The following is a 14716-nucleotide window of genomic DNA, read 5'->3' on the forward strand; positions in this document are numbered from 1 at the left end:
ATTTAATTTTATCTGAATTGAACTCATGGTTATTAACTCTGATGTCTTTACAAGATATTATATATCCATAGGATGTGAAACACAGATTTGTGTTTCACCTCTGCCCCACTCCTCAATGTTGATATGGTGCAAAATGTGGAATATATATGTAACAGCATAGAAGCTGTTGTACGTACACTGGAGAAAATGAAGGACTTGTTAAGAACAGGCTTTTCTTGCGGGTTGGGCTGTATGTTTCCAAAGTGTTGGAATTTTTATTTTTAATCATTTAATTAAACAAAGCCTGGAACTGCTTATAAGGTGAGGCATCCAATTTTGGCTGGTCCCTCCTTCCTCTTTCAGCCCTCTGGGCCCTATCTCATTCTGTCCCAGAACCCACCCAACACTCAGGAAGTTCTGGGCTATAGTGGATACAGGTGTATGTGTGTGTTAGTGAGAACGAGATGTTCACCCTTTCATGAGGAGAAGAGCTTTCCACTGACACAAAGCCACCATTGATGACAACCCAGTCATTCCAGCAAAGAAACAGCGGATTTATGGGTGTCTTCCCCCCTCTGTAAGCATGGTTGTGAAGATTCATTCTGTAAACTGCATTCGAGCCATAAATATGTAGGAATCCAAATGTGCATTCTCTCTGTGGGAAATATATTTGCCTTCTGCTCCCTGTTTACTTGGATGCAACCCTGTGCAAATTAAAGAAGTATAAATAAATTTAAGCAGAAATATGAATGAATGGCACTGCAAATATTCGGCCTGAACCTCATTCCGTGGGGGAATACCATGTTGTGCCTGGGAATACACAGGTACAACTCATACTGTTGACCTGCATGGCCTTGGCATTATGGAGACTGCCCTATCCCTATTCTGTTGTGCCATGCAGCTGTGCTCCCTTTTACTGGATCTGCTCCTTCCTTGCACATTTACCTTTGAGTCTGAATGGACTATCATCTTAGTTTGCTGCCTGCCTTGTGTTAACTCACATGCTTACTGCCCTTGTCTTTTTGACTCAGTGATTTATTTAGTCTAGTTTAACCTCCTGGGTTACAACTTCTCAGCCATTTCCTTGGGTGCAACTATTATTTGCTGCAATGGATGCTTCTGGCAGCCCTCCCCTCCCAAAACGTACACCCCTGCTATTGTCTATAATCTGTATAAAAACAGTGTGGGAGACATTACAGGGAAGCAGCCCTGAGCACCTGTCTGGATGTTGTATTGGGTAGAATTCAAGGTGAAGATCAGCGAGGTAGTCAAAGCCGCTGATGGACTATTTATATAATGATAACTGTGTCTGTTGCTGATTCTATGAACCACATCCAACAGCATCTATTTCAGTGCAGAGGAGCCCTGACAGAGCACATTTTGATTAATAAATTATCTAGTGTGCACGGTGTAGGCCACGTTCCCCTTTCACATCTCATGAAAGTCATTCACTTTAAGTTTAGTGGTTTAATGAGTCCAGGCCAGTCTAAAGATTGCATGTTGTGGCAGCAAATGTCCCTTCAACAAAAGGAAGAGGGCTATTGGATTATGTGCCCAAGGGCATTTTCACTAGTAATGCCAAGCCTCAAGCTAGATGTTTGCCAGTGTAAAAATGTATGGCACAGTGTTGTAATGTTCTGAGCTGCTCCCATTCATGGGGAAGGAGTAACTCAAAGTGTGATGTCACATTACATGTCCCCACCCTCAGAACACCATTTAGTATGGAGTGTGTATGTGCTGGGGAGAGAGAGAGAGAGAGACAGTGTGGGAGTCATTTTAAAAACAAATGTATATGCTACTTAAATATATATTCTATAGCCTATAGACATTTGGATTGTCTTGGCCAGTCTGCTTATTTACAGAACACAGAGATAAAACATCTCTTGAATTCTGTACTGCACATTTTATGCTGCGTATTTAAGACTATAATGTATAAGAAGCCATGCTGCATAAAAACCTTCCTGGGATTGCAACACTGTTTAGCAGAACCATGGACAATGCAGGTTTGTACTTCTAAAGCACAGGCAAAACAGTCACATCTCCTTTTTTTTTTTTTCGTGATGCAAAAGCAATCTGTTCTGCCATTTTTTCAGCTTGAAAAATCCAGGTTGTAGCCTGGTGTGAAATCACAATACAGTGGTACCTCCAGTTGCGGACGGGATCCGCTCCGGAGTTCCGGTCAGATCCCAAGGTTTCCGCAACCTGAGGACCGCTTCTGTGCATGCGCATACCACTTCTGTGCATGCACGCACTGCAAAACCTGGTAAAATACTTTCAGGTTTGCCGCATGCACATCCCGAAGTTATGTAACCAGAGGGTTACGTAAACGGAGGTTCAACTGTACTTGTTTGTCAACTGAGAGGGCCAGTAGCTCAACACTGGGAAAGGATCAGGTCAGAATTGGAGTGCACATAATTAGCAATACCAAGTTGCCCAAATAAGAGACAATAGAATGTTCTTTGCTGGCCAAGTACAATACAGTCAATGCCATCATTAAACTCTCAAGCATCCTAAGAACAACAATGTTTCATATTGAGGTTCAGGACACTGCAAGAGGCAGACAGTGCAAGTGTAGGTAGCAGAAGCATTTCACATCTTTGCATCCTGATTTGGAACATGTCGACTGAGTCAGAAATAAATCCCACTGAGTTCAATGAGGCTTACTCCTAGTAAGTGTGCTTAGGAGCACAGTTTTAATCAAGCACAGTTGGATTGAAATGAGAGAATGTGATGAACGAGTTTTTAATTCTTGTTCCTTTGAGCTGATACTGCAGTTTAAAAACTAAAAATATGACAAATATAACAAAAAAATTAAAATTGGAAAGTGTCTTGATAATCTATGTGTGCCTGTGTCCTATTTCCAAACAAATGTATCCAGCATCACTAGCTTATAACATTTAAGAACCGGATTACCTGAATGGCATGGTTCGTAGCTTCCACCTGGCTGCTTCCCCACTGCTGTGTATCAGGGAGATCATGTGGGTATGGGAGAGAGTCATGTGACAACAGTTATTACCCATGCTAATGCTGTTCATCCCCTGAGGCTGGTGGTGTTGGTCTGGGGAGTTACCACGCCTAATGAGTAGAACATAGGCATTAGAAATCTCCAAATGCCTCCCATGTGCTTTCCTCACTACATACATTATAAGAACAGTATGGAAAGCAACAGCCACACTGGTAAGGCAACTACAGGCTCAAGACAAGGATCTACAAGGACAGGCCTGTCCGCCTGTGGACATCTAAAGATTACTAGTGAATGCTGCCGAAAGAAACATGTTACTACTTTCTCTGCTGTGGAACTCAGTGGGCGGAGGAATAACAGAGGTGTGGAACAGGCCTGGGATTGTTTTGTTGCCCATGTTCATTTTTTTTGCTCTTTATAGGAAAGAAAGCGGAGGTGGTGTAATTGCTGTTAGATCAATGGAGCAAACAAACCAATTGAAAGCCATCAGACATTTCTGCAGTATGCAGTCAGCCACATGCTAAAATGCACTTAACCCAGGCTGGGACTTTTTAGTGGGTCAAGAAATTGACAAGAGAGGTAACAATAGAATAAGGGGTGACAAAAGTATTTCATAAAGAGAGGAAAGTGGGGGTTCGGACATGAAAGGAAATGTGTAGCAACAAGTGTTCATGTATTTGGCGGGGGGGGGGTTGGGAATAAAATGGGGGGAGGTGGCAGGCTCTTCCTCTCCCTCACACCTTTGTCTTCTAAAATGTGAAGTCATATATAAGTCTTGAGGAATGAAACAAATCTGAAAGCTTCTTCACTATGTCTTTTCTTCTCCAGGGCTGAGTTCTGAAGGAAATGTTTGTGCAAGTTTCACGCAGAAGCCAGCCGTACATAGAACTGATTGACTTGTCCTCATGATATCCCCAAGAAACTTCCTGCCCTATTTCTAACCTTTTTTAAAAAACGAAAACTTTATAACATAATCCTCTTTTTTCCCCTTTTCTTTTTTTGACTTTCAACAGTAAAAGCAGTAGGCAATCAGTGCCTGATCTACAGGGCTCTAGGTTTGATCCCTGTGGTGACTGAGCAATAGGTTAGCGTTTAAGTTTTTGAAATTGGGGAATTCCACCCTTTTGGGTGGGTTTTCTGTAAAACATTAGAACAAGACTCCTACTTCTCTACCTCTTCTTCCCCCATCCCAGTCTCACCTCCTTGATTTCCTGTTCCACAGGTTTGCTAGCCTGCTTTATCTTGTGTCCCCCACTTTTTGAAGTTGGGGTTGTGCATTACAAAGGAGGAGAAGGAGAAAGGATCCCATTTCCTCTCTATGTCCTGCACATCCTTCTGATCTCATCTCTACATACTGTCAAGAATGCTTTGGGCAAACTACCCTCCCTCCACACCCAGCCTTATACTTAAAGGGAACTGCAGATGTGTGTCTCTGTGCCCTGCCAAAGATCCATAATCAGTAGCAGAAGTGATGTGTATACAAAAGCCATGAATACATTTCCATTTAAACAGGAGCGCTTTGAAACTCCTTCACTGCCTGAAGTTTTTGTGATGCTATCAGGAGGAGCAGCAGCAGCAGCTCAGTTTCCAAACCTGTATCTTGTTAGATTGAGGCAATGAGAAATAGAGTTTGGTCTTTAAAATGCATTCTGTAATGTTTTCAAGTCATGGCATAAATCTGTTGCTGGCTGGGGTTTCAAACAGCACAACATTTTGCTTTTCTGATCTGCAACTGTGTTTTGTTTCTGACCTAAATGTTAAATCTCGAGCTTTTTTTATGCATTTCTGCACAGGAGTTTTATGTGTGCTGATTCAATTTATTTTTTTTTTGTCAGGCAACACCAACAGTATATTTGCACTGGACTACATCAGTGGTGCTTTAACGCTGAATGGGCCACTGGACCGAGAAAATCCTTTCTACAGTGCTGGATTTATTCTTACAGTGAAGGTGAGAGAGTCAGAGATGGGCTGTATTGGAGCAAGTATTTCAGAATATTTCAAGGGAGAAGAAGGGAACACTGGTTGTGGCAGCAAAAGCTAAAGTGGAATTTCAGTTTAACCTGAAACTGCATAAATTTGGAGAATTTGGGTTTTGAAATGCAATTTATATGTGCAAATCTTAGAATTGGTGAGGATTTCCCCAGGCACATGAAATTTTGTTCAATTTATAGCTTTCAATATTGAGTGCCAAGAGAGAAAGAAATCATACCCAAATCATTGCCATTCTACTTGGGAACATGTATAGTTAAGAACAAACAGATTTTGGGGGAGTTTCAAAACTGAAATACTTTTGGTGGATTCACATAACTTAAATCTCCCATTTATTTATTGAATTTTGACACAGAAAATGAATTTTTGCCTTTATATTATAGCTTCATGACAAGTCATTGTCAGTAGACTCAGATGACTTTCTTCTCCAACTTCAAGCATTTAGATATTGAGGCATATTATGCTATTTCCAACTGAGAGGACCCATTTTTCATCATCCATAGATCCCTGCTGTTGACAATGGGTCTTCATCCAGTCCAAATAAATGTGCATCATATCAGTAGCTACAACATGATGTAGTGGTTCCAACATTCAGGTGGTTCCAAAGATCCATCATGAGGTATATTTTTTCCTGCCCAGGAACATTCCTTAGAACAAACTTGGAATTGCTTGGTTTTGACAATCAGACGCAACTCCAACTCAAAAACACTTGAGTGGTACATATGGACAACAGAGATAATAGGACGTGCATGCTGAAGGAGAAAAATAATATAAGCCATTCCACGTGAAGTGTTTTCAAACTGAGTGGTAACAAGAATAGACATGTGAAAAATAAGTTGCATGCATTTTCAGTAAGTTTCCCAAAACAGTTAGGTGCTCTGTTTTTGTCCAATTCTGTTTATTCTTTTCCTTACTCAGTGCTATTAGATTTAGATAAACCTAGGGCCATTTGTTAGATATCTCTGTGTCCCTAGGTAGCAAATTGGGTACTGCTATGGAGTTGAAGTTCCTGAAGAAATGCGTTTTATGGAACTGCCTGCTGGAACTAGATAATAAGAGTTCCTGATCAAGCTGAATGATAGGAGATTCAGGACAGGCAAGAAGCTGTGCTTCTTTACCCAGTGCATTGTTAAACTCAGAAATTCCCTACCACAAGGTGTGGGCATGGTCACCAAAACTGGTTGACTTTAAAAGGGGAATTGGACAGATTCATGGAGGATAAGGCCATCAATGGCTAGTAGACATGGCATGGTGCTCATTAGACCCTTCCTACACAAGTTTGTCCATGCTGAGCAGAAATTACAGTGAAGAGGGGCAAAACATCCTGGTTAAGAAATGCCATGAAGAACCATGTTCCAGCACCTGAGAACTTCTCCCTCCCTCCCTGCACCAATCACAGGTGTTTAATTAAAATCAATACCAAGCCAACGAGCTGGTTGGAAACATATTTAGTAGTATGGATTCCACTGGGCTGGAGGGGTGGGGGATGGGGGAGAAAATCCATTTGTTAGAGGGGTCATTGATTGGGAGGTGGCAGGCAGTTTCCCAAGAAGTACTGATCCCCTTCCTTCCCCCTAGAAGGGCAGTACTTTGTCAAGGAGGGAAAGTGGCATGCAATTACTCCACTTGACCTCTGCTGAGGGTCTTTCTGTGGAATTCTACATGGTCAATATGCTATTATCTCTATCCCTGAAATCCTGCTTCTTCTCCTAGTTCAGTTTTTGTTTAGTTAAAGAAAAACCTAAGTGAAGGCAGAATCTATTTTTAAATAGGGGAAAGGCTGTAGTTTCTTCACGCCTACTAAATAGACTCATGTGACTTTGCAGTCTAGTTCTCTGTCACCAAAATGCTATAGGAAATGCACTGGCAGCTGCAGATCAGTGGCAGGACACTGATTTCTAGCCTCTGCAGGCTGAGGAAAACTCCTGGTCCACAACTCCAGGAGACCCTCTCCCAATCATTGTAGACGGTACTGACTTAGATGGTCTGACTCAGTAGAAGGCAGTTTCCTGTGGTTGGTCTCATCTTGTCATCTGGCTGTGGTTGTCTGCTACTACATAGGTGAAGATAAATAATGGTCCGTATTGTCTTCACTGAATAATTTGGCTCAAATGCTACAGATAAGTTTCTCTACGTTAGGAAACCATGGCTGAGAAGGATGGCCTCCTTCAAAAACTCACAGGTAGTTAAAAGGGAATTTGGATCAGTGAAATGCTCCTCCTAAACACCAAATGTTCATGGTGACCATGTTCCTCTTCATTTGGCACCATTTTATCTCCCCCACCCCCAATGTATATTCCTAGCCAATCAGGGATCCTATATCCAATGAGATGAGATCATGTTGAGTGAGAAGACATGGGGGAAATGGTATAGTTCATTGGTAGAGTATCTGCTTTGCATGCAGGTTGTATCCCATGTCCAGGTAGGGACATATCCAGGTAGGGCTGGAAATGCCCCCCCTCTAAAATCCTGGGGAGGTGCTGCCAGTCAGTGTAGACACTTCTGTACCAGATGAATCAACGATCTGATTCATTCTATGGCAGCTTCCTACATTCCTACTTTATGGCCAGTCATATTGGCTACATAATGTTGCGTTGCCCAGTTGCCCTATGCAATATGAGACTGTATTCCCCCCTCTTCCAGTACTTTGCTGTGAAGAAAGGCAATTAAATTGGTGCAGTTCAGTGCAGTAGAAGTGGGCTCATGTCTCCCAGACAATTATGGTCAAGCTCCCTGCACTGTGTTCAGTGCCTTCACTGCCTGCTTTTTTAGCACCAGATAATGCATTCTGTTCTGCTCCACACAATGCAGGAGCATAGCCCCTGTTCACAGCACCCCATATTGCAATACATAGCTGCAAATACATCTCCAAAATCAATCCTCCAGCCTCTCCCCTTCCCTCCCATGCTGCTTTCTGAGCTAGGCCAAAGTAGCCTAGAGGTCAGAAAATTGTTGTTTATCAATCTGTCCTTTTTACTGAGGTGCACAAAACGCAATTAAAACAAAATAAACAAAATAAATTACAAAATATGAAGTGGTGCCTAGGACCAAAATAGCAGGCTGATACAGCTATCTTAAAGCAGCAGCAAAGTTCACAACAAGATAAATAAAGACCTGTGTGCTTTCATTTACATTGATCCCCCTCCCCTCAAAAAAAGATTGTTTGCAGAATCTTGACTTTTCAAGCCAAATTAAATTAGGCATGGAGCTCTCTGGCTTTTATCCCATGCTTCTTTTTTAAATAGAAAATCTTCATGGAGTAAAAAGTGGGTGTGTGGGTGGGTGTGCATCTGGGTACTGCTGAACTAGTTTCACCTTGTTCTTCTTTGCCCACTAATATCAGTTGCTTTTCTACTGCTCAGGGTAAATTCCCATTCCTTTTCCCTTGTTTGAAGAAAAATGGATTTTTTTCTCTCTGTGTTTATAAGATTCTATTTATTTATTTTAATCCTTCAAGGTGTGGTTCTCAACATAGTCACATGCTGGATAAACAACATGCGAAAATCCCAAAATAACAGTGTTTCTCGTTTCCAATTTCCCTTCCTACAGGGGACAGAACTAAACGATGACCGCACACCTTCCAATGCCTCAGTGGTGACTACCTTCAACATTCTTGTCATTGACATAAATGACAACGCCCCTGAGTTCAACAGTTCAGAGTATAGTGTGGCTATTCCTGAGCTAGCCCAGGTGGGCTTTGCTCTTCCTCTTTTCATCCAAGTGCAGGATAAAGACGAGGTAAGACATGGAGAAACAAAACAAGATTAAATGCCTCTTCTACTGAGATTTTTTTTTAATATGAAAAAAAATCTGCCTTCTTAAGTTTGTTCCTGGTATTCTTGGTTTATTTTTCTTTTACATTAGAATTGGATAAGGACTCTTTAGCCACCATAGTACTTCCACATCTGTATTATCAACATAACAAGTTACAAGGACCATAGAAACAATAAGTAGAAAACCAGCCTTTAAAAGGATGAATATACAAAGTCCATATTTTTCTAACATCCATGGCATCGTTCATTAGCTATGAATATGTACAGCATCTCACATCACTGCTCATACATATACCGGTAGTTAAAATTAGAAATATTGCATTGCTTTTTAAGGCTGAATGTCAGTCAATTTTTACAAAGGCATATACAGTGGTACCTCGGGTTACATACGCTTCAGGTTACAGACTCCGCTAACCCAGAAATAGTGCTTCAGGTTAAGAACTTTGCTTCAGGATGAGAACAGAAATCGTGCTCCGGCGGCGCGGCAGCAGCAAGAGGCCTCATTAGCTAAAGTGGTGCTTCAGGTTAAGAACAGTTTCACGTTAAGAACGGACCTCCGGAACGAATTAAGTACTTAACCTGAGGTACCACTGTAATGCATTGTAAATTAGACTGAAATTGTGATGCGGAAAAATTATTGTTGCTATGTTCAGTTTTACTGTACATGTACCATCACCTTGGGTAAGCAATACTGATGTAATTCGTGTTAACTCTGCTGTTTATATGTACAAAATAGTCTTCACATTTATGAAATAGGATGCCCCATCCAGTTTTATATCTATCCCATTTTTTGTTTATGTTTTGTTGGTAGTTATTTATGTGTTTATGTATTTATTTTTTCTGAAACTTTAATTAAAGTTGGACAGCCATGTTATAACCTATAATTTATTATGCTATTTGCCTACTGTAGGTTGCATTCCTGCATTTTAACTATTTGCCATCTTAATTGCAATCAACTATATAATACTAAATAATCCTTCACTGCAAGGAGACAAATTGCAAAATGTGCCAATATTAACTGGGGCAAACTGTGCAAGATAACCATGAAACGTGGAGAACAGTTTGAGTATTTTTCAAAACTTGCATCTTCTCAGCCCATAGAGTATTATTTCCTTCTGTAAGATGAGGACAATGTAGCTGATGAGTTCTAGCATGCACAGTTGCCATTTTTGTGCAAATGAATTTCTTCCTTTCTCAAGTTGTGTTTATAAATTGAGATCCCCCCCCCCTTTTCCTGGTGACAATCACCAGTCTATGGAATTGAAAGCTTGGGTTGTTTCATCAGAATTCTTCCTTGGGTTCATTTTTATCTTGAATGCATAAAATGGCTATTTACATTCAAATGTATCTACAAGAATTAGAAATTCTGGCTGACACCAAGGAGCTTAGAATTTCATCTGTGGTGCTCACACTGACATTACCTCATTCTCTAGCTAAGAACTTTGGAATTGTCAAAGTAGAGCATTAACTATTTCCAAGAAAATTACGTGAGGAGAATGAGACAGAAAAGAATACTAGCACATAACTAGATATTTGTCATCTCTTCCTTAAGTAGAGAGGTGGCCTTTCTCTTTCATACCACAATATTTGGGTCCAATAGAAATGCACCAACTGTTTCTGTTCAGCATTGTGACACTCCTGGGTTTTATGATGACAGTAGCCTCTTTCAGATAGATGTAAGTAGCTTTTGTGTCACTAACAAGGATTGGAGTCAGGCTGAACAGCCCAGATATTCCCCTGATGTCTGCACCTACAGTGTGAATGTCTGTAGGAAGCAGGCCTCTGCATATGTGTGTGTGTGTGTGTGTGTGTGTGTGTGTGTGTGTGTAGGAACCTTAATTCTTTCCATGGAAGCCTTCTTGTGTACAACTGCACACACAGAGTCCTCCTCTGTACAGATGTTAACGCTGTAAGGGCACAATGGAATGTATGATGTCATGGGTGGGATCCACTTCTTGGTCCCACTTTTATTAACATGGAAGTTAGCTAATAACTCCTGTTTCCACGTATTGCATTGTAAAGTCTTATCTCTGTCTCTCCAGATGGCTCCGTTCTTTGGGTTTCTTCTCACTGCTAATTTCTCTTCTTGGAACTTCCCAGAAACACTGTTTCCTCTGTTATTGGACCTAATACCTTCACATATGTGCTCTCCCTATCACATGCACACATCTTTCACTGCCTGTGAATCCCCCCAGTACAACTTGCCTGCAATATCACAGGCTTTTCCTCTGGAGCCATTAAAATAGCTTGTATTTATTACAGCAATGGGCCATTTCACTTAGGAATTCCATTACTTCTCCCTCTCCCAAAGCCCTGGAGTTATGCTCTTCAATTACTCCACATATTTGGCTCACGCAATTCATGTCTCAGTTCTTGTGCTACATTCAACCCTATGACCATGACACAATCTACAATATCTGCTTTAAAGGACTGTTGGTATTTTACTTATTTAACTATAGCTAGATGAAACATCATGAAATTTTTGTTTTGTTTTTTAATAATGTACATTTTTCTACAAGGAAAATGGTGAACACTCATTTGTTACAAAAGAATGGCAGATCAGCATTTGTTCTGTGGCAGTCCTGCACACTTTCTCTTAAGAAAGTTCACATTCTTTGCATATTTTATGGTGGGGAAGAATCATTTTCATATATTAAAATATGCAAAGTCATTATTTTCACAGCATCCGGTGCTCGTGGCCTCCCACAATCAAAATGATGGGGTGTGTGGCGCAGTGGTCTAAACCACAGAGCCTAGGACTTGCTGATCAGAAGGTTGGTGGTTCGAATCCCCACGACGGGGTGAGCTCCTGTTGCTTGGTCCCTGCTCCTGCCCGCCTAGCAGTTCGAAAGCACGTCAAAGTGCAAGTAGATAAATAGGTACCGCTCCAGTGGGAAGGTAAACAACGTTTCCGTGTTCTGCTCTGGTTCTCCAGAAGTGGCTTAGTCATGCTAGCCACATGACCTGGAAGCTGTCTGCAGACAAACAACGCCTCCCTCGGCCTATAGAGCGAGATGAGCGCCGCAACCCCAGAGTCGTCTGCGACTGGACCTAATGGTCAGGGGTACCTTTACCTAAAGGATCACTTGGGAATTAAAACATTAAGGTGTCACCACCTTATGCTTCTTAGCACTTACGATGATCTTTCTTTTGGTTAGATGGTGAATCTTTTATCAAAGTATATGATACTGGTGAACCAAATGCTGCTTTAGAGCCTCCCCAAAGCATCTGGGAAATGTAGTTTTCAAGAGTTGCAAAACAACACAAAAACCCACGCACATGTAAAACTGAGACAATTGCTTTGGAAAGGAAGAATTTGAAAGAAGCGCTGCAGTCAGCATATAGATGCTGCTTCCTAGCAGGGGCATAAATAGATATTAGTACTTGTGAAGCTGTGATGCTGGAAAGGGGGAATGACGCAGGTGCTCACAATGGGCATGCATATAGAATGGCAGGATTACTCATCTGAAAAGGCCTCTTGGGGAAAATGAGAATCATTTTTAGAATCTTGCTGAAATAATTTATTTACTCTGCTGAAAAGCATCCCTGCCTCTCCCCAGCCACCACACCAAAACTATATCGGTATAGTGAATACTAATGAACCTTTCCTTTACGGAAGGTGCAGGATCATTTTACCTAACGCTTTATTGTTGGTGCTACATCTCAAGAAAACATGTTTAACATATCGGAAACCCATTTAGGCTGAATAGTTTGATTTACTTTTTCCTGTTTTTCTCACATTTCCCATTTGCTTTTGTGTACTTAAAAAAAAAATCAGTTTTTTTGAACTGATTTTGATAGTGCTTCTTTCTCCTGTGTTGTTTTAGAAAATGATTGAGGGCTGTAGCAGAGAGTACTTGTCCTGTTCGTTAGGTAGGGTTGGGAGGGAGTCAGCAGGCTGAATTTGGACTTCCACCACAGACCTTGACTTCTGCTCATGAAAGGTTTTTAATCCAAATTGCTAGTGGAGATAGCGAGGAGGCTACTTTCTTTTCTTTTCTTTTGGCCATTTTTTCACTCCCTCTGCAACCCACATCATCACCTCCTCATACTGTTCTGAAAGTGTTAGAGGTGATGCTATGGGGTGTAATGGGAGGGGAGGACCTTGAGCCCTAAGCAGAGCTTCATCTTCAGATGCTCCTGCTGGAGGAACTGAAGTCTAGATCCAACCCAATGTTTGCAACTGTATTTTCACTACACGTTGGTACTATCAGCTCTGTGGTCCCTGAATGTACTGTGGGAAAATGGTCTTTTGGCCATTCAGGAATGGAAATGTTTGGCTGTTAAAGCCCACCAGCAATTTCCCCCTAGCAATGATAAATAAATATATAAACAGCAATAATTTCTAAGACACTCGAAATGTAAAACGGAGGCAATTGTCCTGCAGGTGAGACCCAGAACTACAGTACCACCATTCCTTGTTTGTTTAGGATTAAGACAAAACACACACACACAGAGAGAGAGAGAGAGAGAGAGAGAGAGAGAGTCAAAGAATTAGAGTAATCAATTAAAACCATGTTGATCAACTCAATAATGTTTTGTACACAGTTTTTGGTTGGGGAGCTGCATCACATATGTGAGTTTCAAAGGATAGCTACATTTTGGTTGGTATGTTGTTTGAAGAACTATGAATTAGGTGAACTGTCATTAAAATGTGCACCAAACTTCTTCCATTATCCCATTAATGGATTGCTGCCACTGGTCAAGTTGATAATTTACACTGTGTGTGTGTGTGTGTGAGAGAGAGAGAGAGAGAGAGAGAGAGAATGTGTGTGTGTGTGTGTGTGTGTGTGTGTGTGTGTGTGTACATTGTTTTCCCTCCATTTGCTTTTCATGTGATATACAGTGGTACCTCCAGTTGCGGACAGCATCTGTTCTGGAGCTCCAGTCAGATCCCGAGGTTTCTGCAACCAGAGGGACCACTTCTGCACACACGCATGTGGTGGTGAAGCGCTTCTGCGCATACACAGAAGTGATCTACCACTTCTGCGCATGCATGTGCAGCAAAAACCCGGAAACATACTTCCGGGTTTCCGCTTACATATCCCGAAGTTTACGTAACCAGAGGGATATATAAACAGAGGTACAACTGAAATGTAAAATTATACAATTCCCTTGTCAAAGAAAAGATCATATTTTGCTGCCGCCCCTTTGGCACTTTCCATGCTGTTCTGGAGTCTAGAGGGTCTCCTCTTTCTCTGGATTTGAGGGTGCTGTGGCACGCAGCCTGATGCATTCAGTGTTTTCTCTGTTGTCTTCCCCACCCTTCCAGAACTGATTGTGGTGATTAAAAATAAAACAAAACGTCATTTTCACACACAGTCCTGCCTAATGTGGATAGGCAAAGTTCTGTCAAGGCATTTAAGGACTCGAGTGCCATTATTTAAACAGTTCCTACAAGAAGGAACATGTTAGTTAACATTGCTGGGAACCTCACAGAATCAGACTTGCTTGTGAGTAAAGATCAAAGGAGGATCTTGACTACTGGAAAGCGTGTTGGTAGGTAATATAGTACTGAGTTCTTGTGTGGAACCTCTGCTTTAATACAGCTTCTTGCTAATTGTGGAAAAGCAGTGCTTTAGCAGTCCTGAGTGCGACAAACCTCCTTTCCATGAGTATAAAGAAAGCTGCTACAGAGTACAAAAATCATGTTGTGAGACATGTTGGTGCCATATTTGGGCCCACATGACTTATGGGGAGACAACAACAGAACTTTGACAGTGAGAAGATGGAGAGAACAACTATCCCATGATGGGACCAAGGTGATGGCTTCTGAAAGGAATGAACATTTCACATTGTCATTTCCACAGAGCATTGTATTTTTCAGTGGACAGTTGTGTTTCATTCAGTGGACAGCTAGAGGAGTGGTTTTTTTAGAAGAACAATCCAATAAGTAAGACAGAGAAAGGGAGAAAAATTTAAGACACACAGATTTACAGGGACATATCTGACAGAACCTATCATAGTATTTCAGCATTCATGCAGGAGCTGGCCTAGTTCATTTGTTTAAGGG

The 14716-nt window shown here is 41.4% G+C and overlaps 1 protein-coding gene across 1 annotated transcript in view; it reads left to right on the forward strand.

The window, feature by feature from the left end:
- Positions 1-14716, forward strand: part of CDH23 (cadherin related 23) — a 398874-nt gene that overhangs the window by 172706 nt on the left and 211452 nt on the right. The window contains exons 10-11 of the mRNA XM_083614292.1: positions 4777-4889; positions 8480-8668. Of these exons, the coding sequence (XP_083470418.1) occupies positions 4777-4889; positions 8480-8668 (302 nt within the window). The remainder of the gene's footprint in view (positions 1-4776; positions 4890-8479; positions 8669-14716) is intronic.

Source organism: Podarcis filfolensis, assembly GCF_964270895.1.
Source record: "Podarcis filfolensis genome assembly, chromosome: 5".
Classification (NCBI taxonomy): domain Eukaryota; kingdom Metazoa; phylum Chordata; class Lepidosauria; order Squamata; family Lacertidae; genus Podarcis; species Podarcis filfolensis.